The sequence below is a fragment of the Danio rerio genome, chromosome 5 (genome assembly GCF_049306965.1).
Source record: "Danio rerio strain Tuebingen ecotype United States chromosome 5, GRCz12tu, whole genome shotgun sequence".
Taxonomy (NCBI): Eukaryota; Metazoa; Chordata; class Actinopteri; order Cypriniformes; family Danionidae; genus Danio; species Danio rerio.
In genome coordinates this window covers 5,515,001-5,537,500 of record NC_133180.1, presented here as the reverse complement: position 1 = coordinate 5,537,500, position 22,500 = coordinate 5,515,001, and the positions used below count along the sequence as shown (strand labels likewise).

The window sequence follows — 22,500 nt, the reverse complement described above, 5'->3', positions numbered from 1 at the left end:
ATCTACAGAAATGCTGAGTGCAGTGATGATGTCATGAGGATTCAGTCTCTGATAAGGTGCATCTGAGGGCAAATCCTCCTCCCTAACCTGACATCTGAGCAGGACTGCTTTTTCACATTTCTTAAAGGGATAGTTACCTCAAAAATGAAAACATACATGGTTTCCTCTCCCTCAAGTATCTGGCTCCAAACCTTTATTTCTCTCTTTATTAATTGTATAGTTTTTTTTCCGTTAAACGCAGCTATAGTCAGCACAAGATACTATTTATTTTTTTTTGTTACAAAGTATTGACTGGTGTTAACCTAAAAAATATAAAATAAAAAAAATAAATAAAAAAGGCTGGGTTGTCGTAAACCAATGTTGGGTCAAATATGGACAAATCAAAACATTGGGTTAAAAAGTGTCATTTAAATTTAATTATAAAAAAAAAGGAAATAAACCTTTTTTTTTTCTTGGAATCAAATATTTAGGTGCACCAGCCAAAATTTAGGCGCACCCACCAACAATTATGAGCACCGTTACTACAAGTTTTATATTAACAGATTTATTGCATTTGATATCAACATTAATGAAAACTAACAAACAAATAAATCTGCGAAAAATCTGTGAACGCGGTGCCAGTCGCATGGCTGACAGCATCGTGATGATTAAGTGAACGATTAAATAAGGTTAGAACATCTCGTGCTTAAAATGTGTGGATGTGGCAAATGCTGTTACGTGAAAACTCCATCCCACTGGCTTTACGGTGAATGGCTTTAGTTCTTTTCATAGCGGACTTTAACCCATTGGAAGTCTTTTGTCCACTCTTTTAAAAGTGTAAATGCTGGATTGACATTCACAACATGATCACTAATCAGATCTGCCATTATTTGTGACTTTAGGCTGTTTCTAAAACTAAATCTGCCCGTGTTGTTTTCATTCTCTTGTTTCCAGACCTTTACGTTTTTGTGGCTGTAGCTCCCTGTCATCTGAACGGAGTGATTGACAGCTGATATTATCCAATCCATTCGCGTTCTGTTCTAGAGCAGTGGGCCAATTAGATGAGCTTGAAGGTGGGGCAAGCATTGTGGGATTTGTTTACTGCAGCCAGTTGACATGACAACTGTTTGAAACTTTTCCTGGCGTTTTTGGGTGCAAAGATGCATTGTGTGTGAATTTCTCCTAAATCTGCACATGCGGAGAACATTTTGCAGTGAAAACCGGTCGCACGGCAACAATTTTATGCACTCGCAAATTCATTCATTCATTCATTTTCTTGTCGGCTTAGTCCCTTTAATAATCCGGGGTCGCCACAGTGGAATGAACCGCCAACTTATCCAGCACGTTTTTACGCAGCGGATGCCCTTCCAGCAGCAATCCGTCTTTGGGAAACACCCACACACACTCATACACTACGGACAATTTAGCCTACCCAATTCACCTGTACCACATGTCTTTGGACTGTGGGGGAAATCGGAGCACTCAGAGGAAACCCACGCGAACATGCAAACTCCACACAGAAACGCCAACAGAGCCGAGGATCGAACCAGCAACCCAGCGACCTTCTTGCTGTGAGGCGACAGCACTACCTACTGCGCCACTGCTTCACCCTGCACTCGCACACATGCTCCCAAATATATTTTGAGGTCGCATAGATAAAATTTCAGGCGCATATGTGACCAAAACGGTCGCAATTTTGAGCCCTGCCAATATTGGGTTTGTCCATAATTTGACCCAATGCTGGGTTACAACATGCTAAAGTATTTGTGTATAATTGTGTAAAATTTCCTTACGTCATTAATCTCATATGCACGATGTCGCAGTAGAATACTATGGCGAAGGAGGCGAGGGCGAGAAAATAAAATGCTCCAACTACTTAAAAGGTAGATAAATATGCACAGTTCAACTGCTTGTGATTTTGCTGGACAGTCTTTAATTGACACTGAAGAAGGCACAGCACACAAGCCGCGATTTCATTAATAGTTTCTTCTGTGTACCGCGATGCAGATGCGGACAATTCATTATCAGTTCAGTTATAATTACAACCGGTTATTATGTGCCGACGTCATTTAACTCATATGCGCTCTGTCGCAAGGGAGGTGAGCGCGGGTATTTACAACACTCCAACTTCTTAAATATGCAGAAACTGTGCACAATTTCACTGCGTATGTGTGTTTTCTGATGGGTATTTCACCGACACTTACAGCAAAAGCCTCTATTTCTCTGCGATTGAGGGATGAAAGTGAACTCCATCTCTCTCTCTTTCTCACTGTGGCCCATTTTTACCTGCTGGCGTGACTTTTCCTCTCGGCTGCTGGCATGACTTATTCTTCCCTCTCTTTTCCTCTCGGCTGTTACTGCAATACTTCTGGATATAGGTCTGAATAAATTTCCGAATAAAGTGCGGGAGCGGTCGGTAAATCTGGTGTAATTTGGACATGAGTGGGCGGTCTTATGCTGTGTTCACACCAGACGCGGAACACGCGGATAAATCGTGCTATTTGCGCGTAAATATCCGCGTGAACATTTGAGGTTACTCGCTTCATTCGCGCGTCAAACCCCGCTTCATTCGTGCGTCAAATTCACTTCAGAACAGACGCAGATTCGCGTGATGGGCAGGGCTTCTGTCTGCCCTGTGACTCTAGCTTCATAGCTAAAGGGCTAACATGGATTTTATGAAGAAAATAACAGTGTTTATGTGCTTTATGAAGGATGATAAACAGCGTCGATACGTTTAGGGCTGTGTCTGAGTTCACTACATCCTTTCAGAGGTGCATCCAGCTCTTTAAGCTCATAGACTCCTCCAGAAACTGAACCTGTGGAGGATTTCAGCGGTGCTTCTGACTGAGCCCAGACCAGTTTGATGAACTTCTTGTCGGTGTCTGCTGGGGGATTTCCTCTGGGACACCGACAACAGGTTCTACGTCACAATCACGGCCCAACAAGAGCAAGCTCCTGATTGGTTAACACGGCGCGAATGTACGCTGAAGTTCAGATTTTCGAACTCGAGTGATTCGCGCGAAACACGCACTAAGCGCGTCAAACGCGCAAAACGCTCAATTCGCGCCACGCCATTCGCACCATGCGCACGCACAATTCTCGTCATTCTCGCCGCAGGATGTCTATTCGTGTGTTTGCTTTGACTTAACATGTAAATCACTCGCGCTTGACGCGCGTTCCGCGTCTGGTGTGAACGTAGCATCACAATATCGCTCTTGTACGTGTACGTGTGTGTGTGTGTGTGTGTGTGTGTGTGTGTGTGTGTGTGTGTGTGTGTGTGTGTGTGTGTGTGTGTGTGTGTGTGTGTGTGTGTGTGTGTGCGTGTGTTTTTGTTTATTGCTGTCTATATTTGTATATGTGTGTGAATGAGAGATTGTGTGTGTGTGTGTGTGTGTGTGTGTGTGTGTGTGTTTACACAGACAGCTTGTTATAGCCCCCCCAAAATATAACACTGTGTATGGAAAGCATCATCAATGCACCGTGATGCACCGCAATATGGAATTGAACCGAATCGATGGCATGATAATCGTAACCGAACCTTGAGACCAGTGTAGGTTCACACCTCTACTAGGGGGAAATGCTGTAAAACTCCATCTCTGCCTCTCTCTCTCTCTCTCTCTCTCTCTCTCTCTCTCTCTCTTACTTTGGACATTTGACCCTTTGATTAATTTGATTAATAATAAAAACAGCTAAAACAATATTTCTCCAGCAGCAGGAATACCGCACGCTGTCTCTTTAAGAATAGTGCGGCTCTGATATGGTTTCTCTTTCTCGTGTCTTTTGATTCTTAACTTGTTTATTACACAAATGAGGGTTAATATGAATAATCAGTAAACACCGCGCTCTGACACAAATGTGCATGTATTTGACCATTCACACTAAGATCGCGTTAGATGTGTGTGTGCTCTGCTGTCCGAGGCTAAGCTCGCGCGCGCAGAAACACACACACGCTACCTGTCCGAGGCTAAGCACGGCGCACACACACACACACATCAGCACGTGCTCTTTTGCGCTTTTAAAAATATGAATGATGCGCATCCCGTGCTGCAAAAGTTACATTACAGCACTTGCTTTTAGTCACTTTCATGTGGAACTGAGCTTTGCAGAGGCAAAGAGTTTTCACACGTGTACAACTGGAAAGGGGGCGGTACGTGATGGAATAATCGTTTATCTCGATTAATGGTTTTTCATAATTGTTAAAAGACAAAAATCGAAATCAAAATCGGATTTTCGATTAATTGCACAGCCCTAAGCTCCACCCTCTTGTGAAAAGAGCACAATCTCATTTCAATTTAAAGAGACAGTCACCAAAATGACACCATTAGGAACAAAGCCTAAAAGGGTCAGTTTCAGAGAGTTATTAAACATCATGTGTGTGGTATTTTGAGTTGAATCTTCACACACGCTCATCAGAAACTTGTTTTACATCATACATGTAAATAGGGGCAAATAAGGTCCCCTTTAAGGGATCATATCAACATTGCAGTATCATGTCAACAGCAGGCTGAAGTCGGCTGCGGGTTCGGTTTCAGCTCATTCAGAAACTCACAGTCGGCCCACATTCCAAGAGGTTTGCTGTTACCATGACGACGCTCCCTCAGAGCTGGGGATTGTGGGAGGGATGAGAAACGAACGCTCTGTTGCCAAGTCTGATCCCTGGATGAAGAACTCAGATCAACACTGAGCTTTACTGCTGTCTCTGAGTCTGTCAGAACGTCATTTCAGATATATTAAAGTGTTATATACTGTACCATCATCCATCTGATTTATTTATCCATTTGCTGATCAATATGGTTTCATTTAAGTTAATGATTAGTGACCAGTGATAATTGGCCAGCGAATCTGCCAGGATTTGAACTTTTTTTTTTTTTTTTTGGTTTATCATTTTCGGTCGACAATCCTGACTCGTAACAAATAACTTATTTCTTCATTTCATTTCCTTCAGCTTAGTCCCTTATTTATCAATTTCTTATTTAGCAGCCTTTGCTTTTGGATAAGGCAACCTTTCAGCTCCGGTGACAAAAGCAGTTACTTCACACCTGCCCAAGCAGGCAGCCTGGGTTGCCAGGTTTGTGCAAAGCACTTGATTTGCCGTTCAAATTAGATCCTGCCTTTAATCTTCAATGCTAAATTCATCGTGAGATCTTGTAGCCCGCGATTTCATCACACCCATATATGCAATGTAAGTGAATTGAAAAATTAGCTATAGTGTATTAGTGGGTGAATGAGTGTGTATGTACGCAAGATGTACGCAGCTTCTCCTACTGCAGCGAATTCAGCTTTTACTGTATCAGTTAATCAGGAAGTGACGATTTTGTTGGCTTTGACTCGTTGGATGGAAACGCTTCTTCATTCGCACGTCTTTTATGCGATAATCCAGTTTTGCGCATAAAGTTCATTCACATTTTTGGATGTAAACATAGCTAGTGACATTCGGACAGGCTTATCCAGTTCATCAAACTCCGTCTTTTAAAATCGAAATCGTAGGCGGAGTAAAACACTCTTCACCTAAAAGCCGGCACATCAGAACGCTGCTACATTGAAAACATATGATTCAATTCGCAACTTCTGATTGGTTCTCGGGATATAGCAGCTTTTGCTGCCAAAGGCAAGTGGCGTTTAGAGGCTTTTTCCAATAAACTGGTATTTCTGAATGCGCTGACCCTGATATTTAGATGGTTTGAAGCAAAAATATTAGTTGATGGTGTACTAAGTGCCTAAAGCACTCGCTCAATGTGATTAGCTCATTTTTGGAGGAAGTGGCGATTAGTGGCTTGAGTGTGTATGGGTGTTTCCCAGTACTCAGTCCGGCTGGAAGGGCATCCGCTGTGCAAAACACTTGCTAGAAAAGTTGGCGGTTCATTCCGCTGTGGCTGTTGCTCTGCACTCCTGAAACGCTAGCTGGCAGTGAGGCGTTTATGTTCCTCTGTGTCGAGCTTCTTCGCTGGTGTTTTGTTTTTTCTGAACGCTTCCTTAATGTACAAGTGACTCAAACTCACTCATTTAAATGCAGGAATGGGCGGACGTGCAACAATTTTAAGCATGAGGTAAACACAAAACAAAACTTTTCATCTGGAACACTTTCTCGGGACTCGACACTTGTAAACACTTGCTCCAACGGACTCACGCGGCTCTCTGTCCAGCCCACACTCGCCAGTGCTACCAAGCCGACCAATCACAGAGCTTGCTCTATGCATCGTTGCGACGACCACGGCGAGGACTATGTGACCATAGTCTGCGCTAGCAAATGTGTGCGCTTGACGCAGAAGTATAAATAAGCCTTAAGCCGAAGGAAAATGAATAATTTGCTGACCAATGGTTCTAAGGATTGTGGCAAATGATTTATAATATGAACAATTCATTCTTGTTCCAAACAAATATATCAAGATATTCTTGCTATATAGACATTTTGTAACAGTGAACGAGATTTTAGTGTAAATCTAAGTGGTCAGATGAGACTTCAGAAGCTGTAGTTTGTGCTGCTATAAAACTGTATCACTGCTCTACATCTACATCCTGCTTCACTGCGTGTCAGTTTCCTTCTGATGAGCTGCAGAAACTCATGACATAGGCAGGACTGATCTCCAATCAGCTGTGAGAATCAACTCTTGCCATCTTTATCTCGTTCAGTGCATGTTATCTGGACCAGTCAAATAGATTTTATTTTTATTTTTTAGTTTGCTGATGTTGTGACACATTAAGATTTTTTATTATAATTATTATAATTTTTTTTAATAATATGCTATTTATTTTAGTTTTTTTTTGTACTATTGCACTTTAATTTTATATATGAAGAGTACTGTAAAATAGGGTTTGGCGATGTCGACCAAAGACAAGTAGGGATCCGGGGGTGATAAGGGTGCGCGACTTATTTGAGGACCAGGAGTGAGATGCGCGATTTCCGGGAGATTTTCACTCGTTTGTGGGCATTGGTTCCTAAAAATGCATAGAGACTCCCGGAACTTCCGGGAGACTTTGCATGTCTGAATGTCACTCATAACAACTATTAAGGGTGTCACGATCCTCCAAATCCTCGATTCGATTACATTTTCGATTCTAAAGTCATGGTTCGATTCGATTTTTGATTATGAATAATTAATTAATAACGAATTAATTATTTGTAGCCTATCGTTTAAACTACCTGACCTGTATGGTCTTTGTTTTACCCATAAACAAATCATACAGTAAATGAATAAAGGCAAGATACACACATAATTACCACCTGTCAATCACTTTATCTGCGGGACTCGTGAATAGGCAGTGATCTGTGTCTTTATAATGGCGTCGGTAAAAAAGACGCACAACCAACAGGAACCAGCCAACAGTATCCCGCTCCCGCCTATATTAAGCATTTGTTGTCCCGCTGCCCGCCCCGCCCCATTTTCTACCTGCCGCGCCCGATCCCGCTTAAGAGTGGGGTGGAGAAAAAAAAAACGAAAACCTCCCAACTATACAGTCCAGGCAGCCTATAACAAGCTGTCTGTATAAACACACACACAGCACCAAGCACACACACAGACAAAGCTCTCTCTCTCTCTCTTATTCGCGTACGCGCACTAACACACACACATAAGCACCAAGCACACACACAGGCAAAGCTCTCTCTCTCTCTCATTCGCACGCACGCACTAACACACACACACACAGGCAAAGCTCTCTCTCATTCGTGCGCACACACACACACACACACACACACACACACACACACACACACACACACACACACACACACACACACACACACACACACACACACACACACACACACCTCTCTTTCATTCGCGCGTGCACACACACACACACACACACACACACACACACACACACACACACACACACACACACACAGCAACAAACAAGCTATTCACAGCATCGCGCTATTTCATTTACACACATACATACGCGTGGTCGCTCGGGAGTCGGGAGCGATATTGCTAGACAGCCCGCTCCCGTCCCAAATTAAACCTGATACCGACCGCTCCAGCGATTTATTCGGAAATTTATTTCCGCGCCACAGAAATCTGGTCTGGTCCCGCGGGAATGCAGACCTCTACACATCGGCGACTTCATTGAAACAGGAGAGGGTTTAAGCTCTGTCGACGGGTCTCCTGCGTCTGCCGTTTAACAAGCACTTCAACAAGCCTGTTTTTTTCCCTCTTGGCAAGCCAAGCTGACGTGACATGGGGGCGTGGCAGCATCGACCATTCTATTTTTTGGTTTGATAATCAAAATTGAGCATAAATTTCGAAACCAAAATCGTGACGACCTTAACAACTATAGTGAGACTTGATCCATCAGTACTGTACATCCTTGATAAACTGTCTGACGTGCACTGCCCCCTGTCTGATGGCATCGTCTGTCGGCCCAACCCTACTGTACAGTGTGTTTTCTTTTCCTTATAATGCAGAGTTGTGAGGTAAGGGACGTTTCCATTTGCCATTTACTAGCTATGTTTTCATCCACGTGTTTTTTTTATGTGCATTTTGCATATGCGCATAAAAAACGGTTGATGGAAACGTCATGATGTGCATTAAGTTTTGAAAATGCGCATAACTAAGTAGGATAAACTTCTTATTAGATAAGAAAATATGCGCATAAACTATGATGGAAACACTTTTACCGCACAAATGTCAGTATGCGCATTAAAAAAGGTCATGTGATTTTGTCATAAGAGATCATGTAATGATGAAAATGTGTGTAAATAGACAAACCAGCAGGCTGAGCACACTGTAAAACATCTGAACTTTTGTTTTGGTCATTCTAAAACACCTTACTCTAAGTATTAGTGTTGTTTTATCATTAGTTACCTCCAGAATCAAGAGCGTCTGTTCTCCGCATCTCACTCTTCAAACACCTCCACACGTTCACTGCATGTCAGGATTTCCTTCTGAGGCACAAGTCATTTATTAGACGAAGAAAAGATGTACGCAGCTTCTCCTACTGCAGCAAATTCAGCTTTTACTGTTGATATTTGGCGGCAGTTAATCAGGAAGTGACGATTTTGTTGGCTTTGACTCGTTGGATGGAAACGCTTCTTCATTTGCACGTCTTTTATGCGATAATCCAGTTTTGCGCATAAAGTTCATTCGCATTTTTGGATGGAAACATAGCTAGTGACAGTCGGACAGGCTCCTCCAGTTCTTCAAACTCCGTCTTTTAAAATCGAAATCGTAGACAGAGTAAAACACTCTTTTCCTAAAAGCCGGCGTATCTGCGTGCTGCTACATTGAAAACAAATGATTCGATTTGCGACTTCTGATTGGTTCTCTGTATATAGCGGCTTTTGCTGCCAAAGGCAAGTGGCGTTTAGAGGCTTTTTCCAACAAACTGTTATTTCTGAATGAGCTGACGCTGGGATTTAGATTATTTGAAGTGAAAATATTTGTTGATGGTGTACTACGTGCCTAAAGCACTCGCTCAATGTGATTAGCTCATTTTTTGAGGAAGTAGCGATTAGCGGCTTCTGCATCTGAACTCTTCATATGTATATTCACAGTGCTCAGCATAAATGAGTACACTACATTTTGAAAATTAGTTCATTTTTCTTTGGCTTAGTCCCTTTTTTATCAGGGGTCGCCACAGAGGAATGAACCACCAACTATTCTGGCATATGTTTTACGCAGCAGATGCCCTTCCAGCCGGAACCCACTACTAGGAAAAACCTATACACACTCATTCACACACACACTCATACACTACGGCCAATTTAGTTCATCCAATCCTATAGCGCATGTGTTTGGACTGTGGGGGGAAACCAGAGCACCCGGAGGAAACCCAACGCCAACACTTAAAGAACATGCAAACTCCACTCAGAAATGACAAAATTGCCCAGCCGGGACTCGAACAAGCGACCTTTTTGCTGTGAGGCCACAGTGCTTACCACAAAATGTATTCTATTATCTAAACTCTGTATTTTTGTTTGTTTGTGTGGAGCCTTATGGACTGAGGAATAATCAGAAAATAATTCTCAGAAAGTCTCTTAATTTACAGCTGTGATTAGTGTCTGGTTTCCTCTCTCAGTCCTCTATTTCAGTGTTTGTGAGGACAGACCTTTGAAAGAGTTTAATAGTTGCATAATTACAGCGTCTCACTACATGATAATTAAACAGAGCCAGATTTAAAAACCGCGGTGTGATGAAGACAAAGGGGATGACTAATACACAAACTCTCCTATACTAAACAATACAGAGCAGTTGTGTTCCAATTGTTAGAGAGTTGAAGCTTTTTTGTAATCGAAAGTTTGCAGGTTCGATTCCTGGTCCAGGCAGAAATTGAAGATAGGGGAAAGAATGAACCATTTCACAATTCAATTTAATTCATCTTTATTTCTCTAGCACTTGTACAATGTAGATTGTGTCAAGCAGCTTAACATAGAAGTTCTAGTAAGTTGAAAAGTCCAAATTCAGGTTAGTTAAGTCAAAAGGTTGCAGGTTCAATTCAGGTCCAGTCCCTCCCCGCCGTCCAAAGATAATATGCTAAGCGGTTAGCTTCTTGGCAGATCACCTACTGCACCTTTAACGTGTGACTAAAAAGTGATCATAAGCAAATATTTTCTCAATTCAACTGAGTAGCGGCTTGGACCCGGAAACAGTATTCCATACGTCACGACTAAACAAGCACATAGGAAATACTATGAAAAATTATTTGCTCTGTTAAACATCATTTTTTGAAAAAGGAATAAAATTCAGCTTCAACTGTTCTTATGTGTGTTCAACAGAAGAAAGAAACTCAAAGGTTTAGAACCACCCAGAGTAAATAGTGCACAAACATTCATTTTTGGGTGAACTATCCCTTTAAATAAGCTCATCTTCTCTCCTGCACATAGTCGGAGACAATCTCCAAGTCTCCAGGATTCAGCTGAATTCGAGACGTCTCACATTTCTCTCTGCTTTCTCTCTTTGTAACCCGTTCAACGTCACAATCCATCAATCCAGAGGTGTCTGCTCACAGTGTGCAAGTGTTTCCTCTAATACAGCCATGAGTCAGTGCTAATACTATACCGTCCCTCTCACATCACTGTATGATTATAGTTCTCATAGATGCCATCTGGACTCAGAGCGGGTGAGAAGGCTATGAGTGTTTCCATGGCGAGGCGCATTACTTTATCTCCTGCTTTCACTTTTAATCCAGTAGCCTTGTTTGTTTGGTTTTAATCATATATAAGCATACTGATCTCAATTCTATTAAAAACGTGTGGGCAGATGTGAAAAAGCTTTTGCGAGCAAGACAGCCAACAAATCTGACTCAGTTACACCAATTCTGTCAGGAGGAATGGGCCAAAACTCCTTCAAACTATTGTGAGATGCTTGTGGAAGGATTCCCACAAAAGTTACAGTTTAAAAGCAAAGCTAAAATAATACCAAGGAAATGTTTGACTCTAAAAATTGATAAAAAATCTCTAAAACAAATCTCTCATAATTCTGGCATTTAGCAAAAATGTAAATCATTTAGGTAATCCCAACAGACCTTAAAGGGTCACGAAACACCAAAACAAATGTTTTGAGTTGTTGACAGTGGTATATGTGTCCCACACTGCTATAAACACTATTAGGACACCTATATTTCACTAAAAAGTGTAAATTGGTTGTTTTTGCGTTATTTCAAGCAAATTCATACTTCCGGTTTGAAACGAATTTTTGAAGCTGCGTCACGGTCATGACATAATAGCGTGTATCCCAGCGTGCAGACTGGACGTCTGTGCCAGAGTGAGTCTTACAGTGTGTTGCATTAATGCATGAGTAAGGCTTGGTTCAAACCAATCAGCGCGCTCCATTGTGCAACTTCATTAATATTCATTACTGTCACAGTGCTTAGACGACAAAGATGCCACGTTGTGTTGGCAAAACAAGCGTGAAGTGTTGCTTTTATAGTTTGCTGCAGTTAAGTTTCGTTTTCATTTTCTCTCTGTGAGAGCTCACCTGGATCACGTGTGGATTAACAGTGTACGCGACGCTCGACAATAATAACTTGCGTGTCTAAGGAGGAACATTGTTTACCTGACATCTGTTCTCATCTGCAAACGCTGAGATCCGGATTCGCTTGTAGTCTCCTCTTAATAAAGACGCGGCTCTAGTTGCTGGTGATTGTCCTGTCTCTACAGATTTGGTAAGTGAGCGACCAGTGCTCTTTGTTTATTCAGTTTGTTCGCATCGAACTAACTATTGCACTTAGTGTAAACATGTTAGCACCACAAATAAACTTTAACCTCGTGTAGGATTTTTACCGCATTTAGTGACCGGAATAACACACGCGGCTTTCTGACGCTACCTGCCGTGTGCATCTACGTTTCCGGGAAATGCGGAGGGTTTTTTTCTCTCATTCGCCGTGCGGTATCAAACATTGCATGAAAAATACACGCTTAGAGCAGATCCTCGAATCAAATATCTCGTTTGTCGAGAGGGACATGAATGAATTCCCTGAATGAAAGAGCAAAACTGCAGTTAAAGTCCACCATTTAATAATTTGGCAAATAATTCGACTACACATGTCCATGTAGGTTAAACACCATCACTTTCTTCTGTGTGTTTGTGTGTGTGAGTTTTGACTCTGAAACTTGCGCGTGTTCAAATAGACACTCCCACACCATCCCACTTTTCTTCCTCCAACACTCCCCCCTAAACAGAGCTGGACACGCCCACTTTTCTGACTTTTTCCAAAGTAGAGGTGTGAAAACACCCTGCTGAAACCAGGGGGGTTTCATGGCCCTTTAAATAGTAAACGTTTAGTATGATTTACCATCAGACATTTTTTAAATATGGTTCTGTTTTTTTTTTTTTTTTTTAAGAGTGTATGTAAACTTCTGATTTCAACTGTATTGCAAAAAAAAAAAAATTAATATTGCAATTTCAGATTTTTCCCATGTTATGCAGAACTAGTTTGGGTGTTTCCCAACACTGGCTTGGCGCTGGAAGGGTATTCACTGAGTAAACCATATGCTGGATAAGTTGGCGGTTCATTCCACTGTGGTGACCACTAATAAATAAGGGTCTAAGCTGAAGGAAAACGAATGAATAAATTGATTGTTGCTTTGACAACTAGCTAAAATAATAATAATAATAAAAAAAATTACATTTAAAGAAATTGTAGTGTTTGGTTGTCACATGTAGAAAGTTAGCCATGAATGAATCGAAAGCAGTTGTAAAGCGCTGGCGAACACCGTACAGACCAGTTGTGTGTTAATCCTCTCAGTCATTAAGCTGCTATTACTCTATATGCACACAGTGTAATGTGATCTTCTCATGGGAATGAGCTCAGTATTGGTGTCATTCTAGTTGTTGTTTATTTTGTTCTACGTATTTGCATACCCTTTTTACGTTTAGCTTTTTTTTCTATTTCCTTATCTGTTTCTATATTTCAGTACTCGACGTTGAGGTTGTTCTTAATATTTGTTTATGCTTGTTAACAGGGGTGGACTTAGTGATTTGGGGGCACTAAGCAATTCAAGGTATGAGGGCCCTATAGACCACTTTAATGGGGTGATGTCATTGGCCTGTGAGCATTTCCTGCTTGTTATTCAACTATTTCATAACTAAAACGAGGCAATTCAATCATATCTTAATGTTAAAACGGCTATCATAACATTTATTGATCAATATGTCGCTCTATTTGGATTCTCGATAGCTATTGGAATTAAATATGTCAAGCAGGAAATACCATGGGACCATTGTTTTTGTTTACATCCCACAAAATGGTGTATAGCAGTAAAACTTGTTCCTGGAGGGCCGGTGTCCTGCAGATTTCAGCTCCAACACTAATCAAACACACCTGAACAAGCTAATCAAGGTCTTACTAGGTATACTTGAAACACCCAGGCAGGTGTGTTGAGGCAAGTTGGAGCTGAACCCTGCAGGGACACCGGCCCTCCAGGAATGAGATTGCATTGAAAGGTCTATTGAAACTCAAACTCAGATTTCTTGATTATTTTTGTTTTGTAAATAAACTGCATATTAAAAATATATTTTACGTGGAACCTTCATCTTCTTAATGTAAATTAAATACAATAAATTCAGAAATAAAAAAAAACAAGTTCACAACATACACATATGTACAGTTAATTAGTCATATGTGTGATTTAGATTTTAATATTTGCATGTGCTGTACAGAAGTAACATTCCATTATTCATGAGGCTCCCAGTTTTGAAAAGAAGTAATAACATTTACATTTTAATGGTACATATTTTTTAAAATATGATAAAACATTTATTTTAAAATGATCATGATAATTATTAATATAGGCTTTTTGGCATTGGCTGGGGACCCCTAATTTCCTGGAGACCTAAGTCTGCCCCTGCTTGTTGAGCACTTTGAGTTGCACGTTATGTAGGAAAAGTGCTATACATATACAATTTATTATTATTATTTATTGTTATTATTATTATTATTATTATTATTAAAGGGGCAAAAATATGAAGTGGTTTAAAAACACTTCTGTAACACTTTATAAATCCTGGTAAAGCATGTTGTGTTTGTGATGCGACACCTAGTGCTATGAACGAGTGTTACAACTGTGTGCTTTCAGTAGTCAAATATGTTGTAATGTTTGTTTGTATAGTGCTGCACAGTCAAGTAAATAAACATTCTTCATGATTTATATAACTTACTGTTCAACAGCTTGTGAGATTTAGCCATTTTTATTTAGCAATGGTGCATTAAATTGAATATGTACAGTATATTTCAAATGCTGTTCTTTTGAACTTTGTTAATTGAAGAAACAAATAAATAAATATCTTAAACCAGTGTCCTGGAGAGTTTAACTTCAACCTTAATCACACCTGGGGCCTGTTTCAGTAAGGAGGTTCAATCAACTCGGAGTTTAAAGTTGAACTCTTGAGTTGATTTACCGAGAGATTAAAAACTCAGAGTTTTCGGTTTCAGAACAGCTGATCTGTGTTAGGTCAACCAACTTTGAGTAGACCAACTCAGAGTTAAGCGCGCACACCGTGACTTTAAAAAGGCATTATCAATGGAGCGCACATATTACGAGTGATCATGGCAACATCTTAAAAAAAGAGATCACCATTTCTTTCTCCAGCTGAACTTGATGTGATCATGCAATGTTATACCAAATATGAGTGTATATATTTAAAAAGAAGCAACCATCAGTGAAACCGAGACAGTTGGCCTGGGAAAACAGCTGCTCAAGTTAATGCGTAATTTTACATTTAAAGTATTTAAATATTTAAGTGTAATAAGATAAGTAATGTAATGTGTGATGTTTATACATTTTTTCTAAACTTTTATGCACATTTATGAGTTAAGTTTATTATTTTTTTATTAAGTTTATTTATGAGTTTAATAGATTTAACAGTGCATTTGTGTGTCTGCCTTTTTTACTGATCAAGTGGTCGAGGTTGATATAACATTTGGAAGGTAAGCAGTGCTAAAAATAATTTTTAGAAAGAATTATTAATCTAGTTACAGTACATGTCGAAGGTCTGTGAATGTAAGCTAAATATTTATTGTTCTGTGTGTGACTAAAAGGTAGGCAATATCTATGTTTTCATCCGAATATATTACATAAATGTATGTGCAAAACTGGAATATTGCATAAAAGATGCGAATAAAGCAGCGTTTCCATCCAACGAGTCAAAGAGAACAAAATCGTCACTTCTTGATTAACTGGCGCAAAATATCAACAGTAAAAACAAAATTTACTGAGGTAGAAGAAGCTGCGTCAATTATTTATTTATTTAATAAATGTACTTGCGCCTCAGAAGACAATGCTGACACACAATGAACACGTGGGGGCTTTTGAAGACATAAGACGCGGAGACTCTTGACACACTCGGAGGTATTTAATAATATACACTAATACTGAAACAGTTAAGGCATTTTACAATGACTAAAACAACATTTAAGACGTGTTACAGTGTGCTCTGCCTGCTAGTTTGTCCATTCACACACATTTTCATCATCAAATGATGACCATTTTTTAATGTACATACTGTAATTTGTTCAGTAAAAGTGTTTCCATCGTAGTTTATGCGCATATTTTCTATCGAATAAAAGTTTATCCTGCTCAATCATGCGTGTTTTTTTATGCATATTTTAAAAAGTTATGTGCATCTTGACGTTTTCATCAATTGTTTTTATGTGCATCTCCAAAATGAGCATTAAAATAGGTTGGTGGAAACTTAAGGCTAAGGTGAGAAATACCGCTTCGTCTTTAAAAAAGGGTAGTAGACCAACAGAAACTCTGAGTTTAGAGAATAAAACCTGCTCCTGACCAGGTTAGGTTCACAGAGTAAGTGACCACAGTAACTGACTCTGAGTTAAAGTGACCTCACTTTCAGAAACAGGCTTGACTTACCCTGCTTTCTCGAGTTTAACAAACCTGCCATTTTGAAACGGAAAACCCAGAGAAAACAGGCCTCTGAACCAGCTAATCAAGCTCTTACTAGATATACTAGAATATATATATATATATATATATATATATATATATATATATATATATATATATATATATATATATTTATTTATTTATTTATTTATATTTATCTATTTATTTATATTTATTTATTTATATTTATGTGGGCATATATTATTTTTTAAATCTAGATTAATCTCACTGAAATCTTGGAATTAATGTAGATTAAAATGGCTCATTTGAATTCTGCCGAAGGCATTCAGAATGTGTGTGCTACCCAAATAATAAGTCTGAGAACTCATCTCCTGTTTCCAAAATGCATCACAAACTGCTTGTGAAACTGTTCTTCTCTGATACTTTGTGATGAAAATCAATCAATAAGATGTACTTGTGTTTACACAGTTACATCAGTGATGAACTGTAGGCCTACATAAGCTCCCAAAAAAAAAAAAAAAAAAAAAAAAAAAAATATAAATATATATATATATATATATATATATATATATATATATATATATATATATATATATTAATGCTGCACAACATATCGCTTCAGCATTAATATTGCAATGTACACAGTACACATCTGCAATAGTCACATGTTGAGTCTGATTTATTGTTGAGCAGGAGTCACTAAACACATGGTTTGTAGAGTAAAATTGAACCACAATAGTGAAAGTTTATCATTTGTATGTGTCTTTAAGGCCTGTGGCAGAGCATTTCAAGAGAGTCTAAAACTAGTGCAAACTGTTTCTAATCCAAACAAGATTATTGTACTTGCCTCATTGACGGATTATAACTGATACACGATACACGATATCAGTTTTTTTTCACTATTGTGTAATATATACAGTTGAATTCAGAATTATTATAGTCCCCCTTTGATTTTTTTTCTTTTTTAAATATTTCCCAAATGATGTTTAACAGAGCAAGGAAATTTTCACAGTGTGTCTGATAATATTTTTTCTTCTGGAGAAAGTCTTATTTGTTTTATTTTGGCTAGATTAAAAGCATTAGCCCCTTTAAGCTATATTTTTTTGATAGTCTACAGAACAAACCATCATTATACAAATAACTTGCCTAATTACCCTAACCTGCCTAGTTCACCTAATTAACCAAATTAAGCCTTTAAATGTCACTTTAAGCTGTATAGAAGTGTCGTGAAGAATATCTAGTCTAATATTATTTACTGTCATCATGGCAAAGATAAAATAAATCAGTTATTAGAGATGAGTTATTAAAACTATTATGAATAGAAATGTGTTGAAAACATCTACTCTCTGTTAAACAGAAATTGGGGAAAAATAAACAGGAGGGTTAATAATTAATAATTTAGAGGGTTTAATAACTGTGATCGCAACAGTATATACTGCAATAATATTAAAATTTACTGTTTTTAATTTAATTAAAATAATAAGTAATAAATAAGTATACAATATTAAATAATATGATATAAACTTGACTAGAATGAAACTTGAAAAATATCTAACAACCCCAAGCCTGTAAATAGTATTTATATTACAAATAGTAAATAGTATTATATGTTTATATTACAGTGTGTTTATATATTACTGGTTTGCAGCTGGAAGGGCATCCGCTGTGTAAAACATATGCTGGGATAGTTGGTGGTTCATTCCGCTGTGGCAACTCCTGATAAATAAGAGACTAAGCTGAGGGAAATTGAATGAATGAAACGTCCTTTTTTGGGACAACTTTTAATTGCGCAAACCCACATTATGTCCACTAGAGGTCGTCAGAGCACCTATACCACTGTGTCTTCAGCCACATTAGACACAGGGATATTCATGCAGTTTGTTTGAGGTTTAAATTTGAATGGTAATAATCCACATAATTAAAAAATCCTATATAAAGCACAATTTGATTTGGCTTATTAAAACAAACCAGATATTTTAAGTAATACTTAGCCATAAAACATTAATAAAAGTTAGTAGCTCTTTTTTTAAAGGTGTCTTCCTTATTACATTACATCTGATTACAATTAATTATGCATAATTACATGCAACTAACCACAAACCTCACCCACATTCTTCTAATCCTAATTGTACAGTAAGTACAAGTGATTATTTATATAATTATGGCGCAATATTAATTAGTTACACTGTAACAAGGACACCTTAAAACGAAGTGTGACCCTTAAAGGTGTTGATTTCTGAATGGTGTGTGATGATGCGCATTTATGAGCTGTTTTTGTCAGTTTAGTTGTAATAAATATTCTGTTTGGGCTATGGCTGAGCAATATTGTTTCAGCTATTTAGATTTGATTATTGAGCTTCAGGATTTTATTATTCATTCATTCATTCATTCATTCATTTTCTTGTCGGCTTAGTCCCTTTATTAATCTGGGGTCGCCACAGCGGAATGAACCGCCAAGTTATCCAGCACGTTCTTACGGAGCGGATGCCCTTCCAGCCGCAACTATAGATAAAGATAATTATATTCATTTTAATCATTCATTTTTCTTCGGCTTAGTCTCTTTATTCATCAGGGGTCACCACAGCGGCATGAACCACCAACTTATCCAGCAAATGTTCTATTTTCCCACATACAGAAATAAGTCATTAAAACTGTTATGTGTAGAAATGTGTTGATAAAAATAACAGAAATTGGGGAAAAATATAGAGGAGGGCTAATAATTCTGACTTCAACCCTAGATGAGATCTACCTGATAAAACTGCATCACAGATTGAAAAACAAAACAAAACAAAAGCTTTCTTCAGAGCAACATGTCGATTGTTGTAAATGTAATTTCCTGGAGTGGGGGTCGTATCGCTGATGTATTGGCTGTTCGAGATGTCCTGCTGAGTGTGGCGAACGTTCCCAACAGCCATTAAGTGTTTTGATCAGTGTGTGAGAGGATTTCCATTGTAAAAGTCACATTCTTTCCTATTTGTTGCTCTGTTTCTGGACACGGCGGTTCATCGGTCAGTCAGGTATGCTGGGGTTTCCTCCGGCCATCTGGGAAAGAGAGCAAAACGCATCCCTGTGGAGTTCACTAGACATTTAGGACACACACACACACACACACACACTCACACACTCTCACACACACACACACACACACATAGCTAAAGTTAGAATTATTAGCCCCTCTATATGTTTTTTCCCCAATTTCTGTTTAACTGAAAGATTTTTTAACACATTTCTAATCATAAAAGTTGTAATAACTCATCTCTAAAAACTGATTTAATTTATCTGTGTCATGATGACAGTAAATAATATTGGACTAGATATTCTTCAAGACACTTCTGTACAGCTTAAAGTAACATTTAAAGGCTTAACTTGTTTATATATATATATATATATATATATATATATATATATATATATATATATATATATATAATAATGTGTTTATTACATTTTTAAGCAATACAAATACAACAACAAACAAGTGAAGAGAACTAGGAATGTCCCGATACAACATTTTAACTTACGATACGATACAGATATTGTAGTACGAACCGATACCGATAAAAATCCGATATCAGCACAAATCATGAATACTTTTACCTATTTCAGTGAGTGGAATGTATGAATGGCCAGATCAAACTGAGAACAAAAGTCAGCAACAGTAAGTATGGAAATAAACGACCATTTTATTAACTATTGGTTGCATAAATGTGAACATTTTTTACATAAGAATATGTCAAAAGAATTAAAGAATAAATATGAAGACCCAGAAAAATATCTTAATTGAATAAACAAAAATATTTTTTTAAAGTGCAAAATACTAATAAAAGGTCACTACAGTTATTTATTTTTTTACCATCAACAAATGGTAGAAACAGCGGAGAGCAGGAACATAAGAAAAAAATTAGTGTTAACTGACCAACTGCTAAAGATTCAGGGCTCTATTTTGACGGTCCATGCGCAAAATGCAAAGCGCAGGGCGCAAACGCTTTCAGGGTGTGTCAGAATCAATACTTGCCAATTTAAAGACGGGAAAATCTGTTTTGCGCCATGGCGCATGGTCTAAAAGAGTTGAGTTTATTTTCTTAATGAGTTATAGGTGTGTTTTGAGAATAAACCAATTAGAGTCTCATCTCCCATTGCCTTTAAGAGCCAGTTGCATCGCGTCATGAGCGCATTTGCTATTTACATGATGTAAAGTAAGTTCACTTTCGCTTTTGCTCTCGTGGATAGGGAAACCTTACCGCACAGACATCAATTAGCCTATAAATAATTAATTTAGTTTGTTAAGCGCAAAGATTTGTTTCAAAACTATTTCTAAATTCAGTTCTAATTTCCAGCAAACTAATAAATTAACAATAATAACGAAGTGTTTAAAGGTATTTCCAAATACACCTGCTGTGCCCCATATGGTCTAAAACCTGCAGGTGGGCAAATCTAAGCTTGTTTTTAATAAAACAAATATAAATATGGATATAATAAATAATACTGCTAATAATAATAACATTATACAAAAGCAAATTGAATGAACTGAAAAAGCCTCCCGAGATGAAGAAAGTATGAAGGCAGTGGTTTTTAAATTCATGTAGGCTAGAAATTAATATGTTTTGTAATATTTTAATCATTTATATTTATATTATAAATTTATATTATTTATTTATATCCTATATATATCCTTAATATATTATATCTTTTTCATGTGTAAAGATATTTGCGTATTGCTCTGCATCTTGTTTTTAGTGTGTAAGCCAGGCGCTATTTGCGCCAGACAATAGACCGACTTTGTTCTGGTCTAAAGATCAGACTATTTACAGTTTCTCAAAATAGCAACGCGCCAAAACACGCCTGCTTTTTTAGACCAGAACGCCTATAGGCGCACATACGAGCGCAAATGCATTTGCTATTTAAACAGTGTGGCGCAACACCTCAAAATGACCCTTGCGCCGAGGTGAAAGTAGCAAATAGCAATTGCGTTGCGTCTTGCGCCACATTGATCCCACCTCTCATAAAATAAAACATCTTTGCCTTATAAGACACAAATTAAGTAGTTCAGTGGAACATATTCAAGTATTACCCTGTACCATAAAGACTTTGTAGGACTTTGTCCTTTTTTTTCTTGCACAAAATGTCAGGAACTTGCAAAGTGTTTTTTTTAATGTTTGTTCATATTAATCTCGTCGTATATCCCAAGCAGCAAATGCTTGGGGTCACAACCAATATTAACAGATAAAATGGCTTAACTAGGTTAATTAAGCAAGTTAGGGTAATTAGACAAGGGATTGTATGACAGTGGTTTGTTCTGTAGACTATTCAAAACAAATATAGCTCAAGGGGCTAATAATATTGAGCTTAAAATGGGTTTTAAAAAATGTAAACTGCTTTTATTGTTGACGAAATAAAGCGAATAAGACTTCCTCAAGAAGAAAAAATATTATAGCAAATACTGTGAAAAATCCCTTAAAAAAAATCATTGGAGGGCTATTAATTGTGACTTCAGCTGTAGGTGTTCACTCCATTAATGCTGATGTTTCTCTTCTCTGTGTGTCTTCAGGTATGGATGATCTGTCATATATGGGGTCTGGCTGAGGGCCGCTGCTGCCCCGGCTACTGCACCCCATTGGCTGAATCACCAGCATGTACCGCAGAAACGGCCTATCGGATGGCACCAGCATTAGCTCCGCCTCCTCAGAGGTAAGCACTTATGTTGCGTTCACACGAGACGCAGAAGAAGCATCAAGCGTAAAGCGACTTTTTAATGGCTTTTTTCATTCATATTTTAATAATGAACTTGAATAAATAAACGCATAAATAAATAAACACATAAATAAATAAACACATAAATAAATAAACAAATAAATAAACACATAAATAAATAAATAAACAAATAAATAAATAAACACAAATAAATAAACACATAAATAAATAAATAAATAAATAAATAAATAAATAAATAAACACATAAATAAATAGATAAATAAATAAATAAATAAATAAATAAATACATACATACATACATACATACATACATACATACATACATACATAAATAAAGAAACACATAAATAAATAAATAAACACATAAATAAGTAAATAAATACATAAATACATAAATACATAAATAAATAAATATATAAATAAATACATAAATAAATAAATACATAAATAAATAAATACATAAATAAATTAATAAATAAACACAAAAATAAATAAATAAATAAATA

At 37.7% G+C, this 22,500-nt stretch overlaps 1 protein-coding gene across 4 annotated transcripts in view; it reads left to right on the top strand.

Annotated features, from left to right (window-relative positions):
- The window catches only part of LOC101882086 (ras-specific guanine nucleotide-releasing factor RalGPS1-like), a 325,318-nt gene that overhangs the window by 16,668 nt on the left and 286,150 nt on the right, over positions 1-22,500 (top strand). For all 4 annotated transcript variants that reach the window (XM_073951912.1, XM_073951909.1, XM_073951911.1 and 1 more), the window contains exon 2: positions 21,831-21,970. In XM_073951912.1, the coding sequence (XP_073808013.1) occupies positions 21,914-21,970 (57 nt within the window). In that variant the 5' untranslated portion in view covers positions 21,831-21,913. The remainder of the gene's footprint in view (positions 1-21,830; positions 21,971-22,500) is intronic.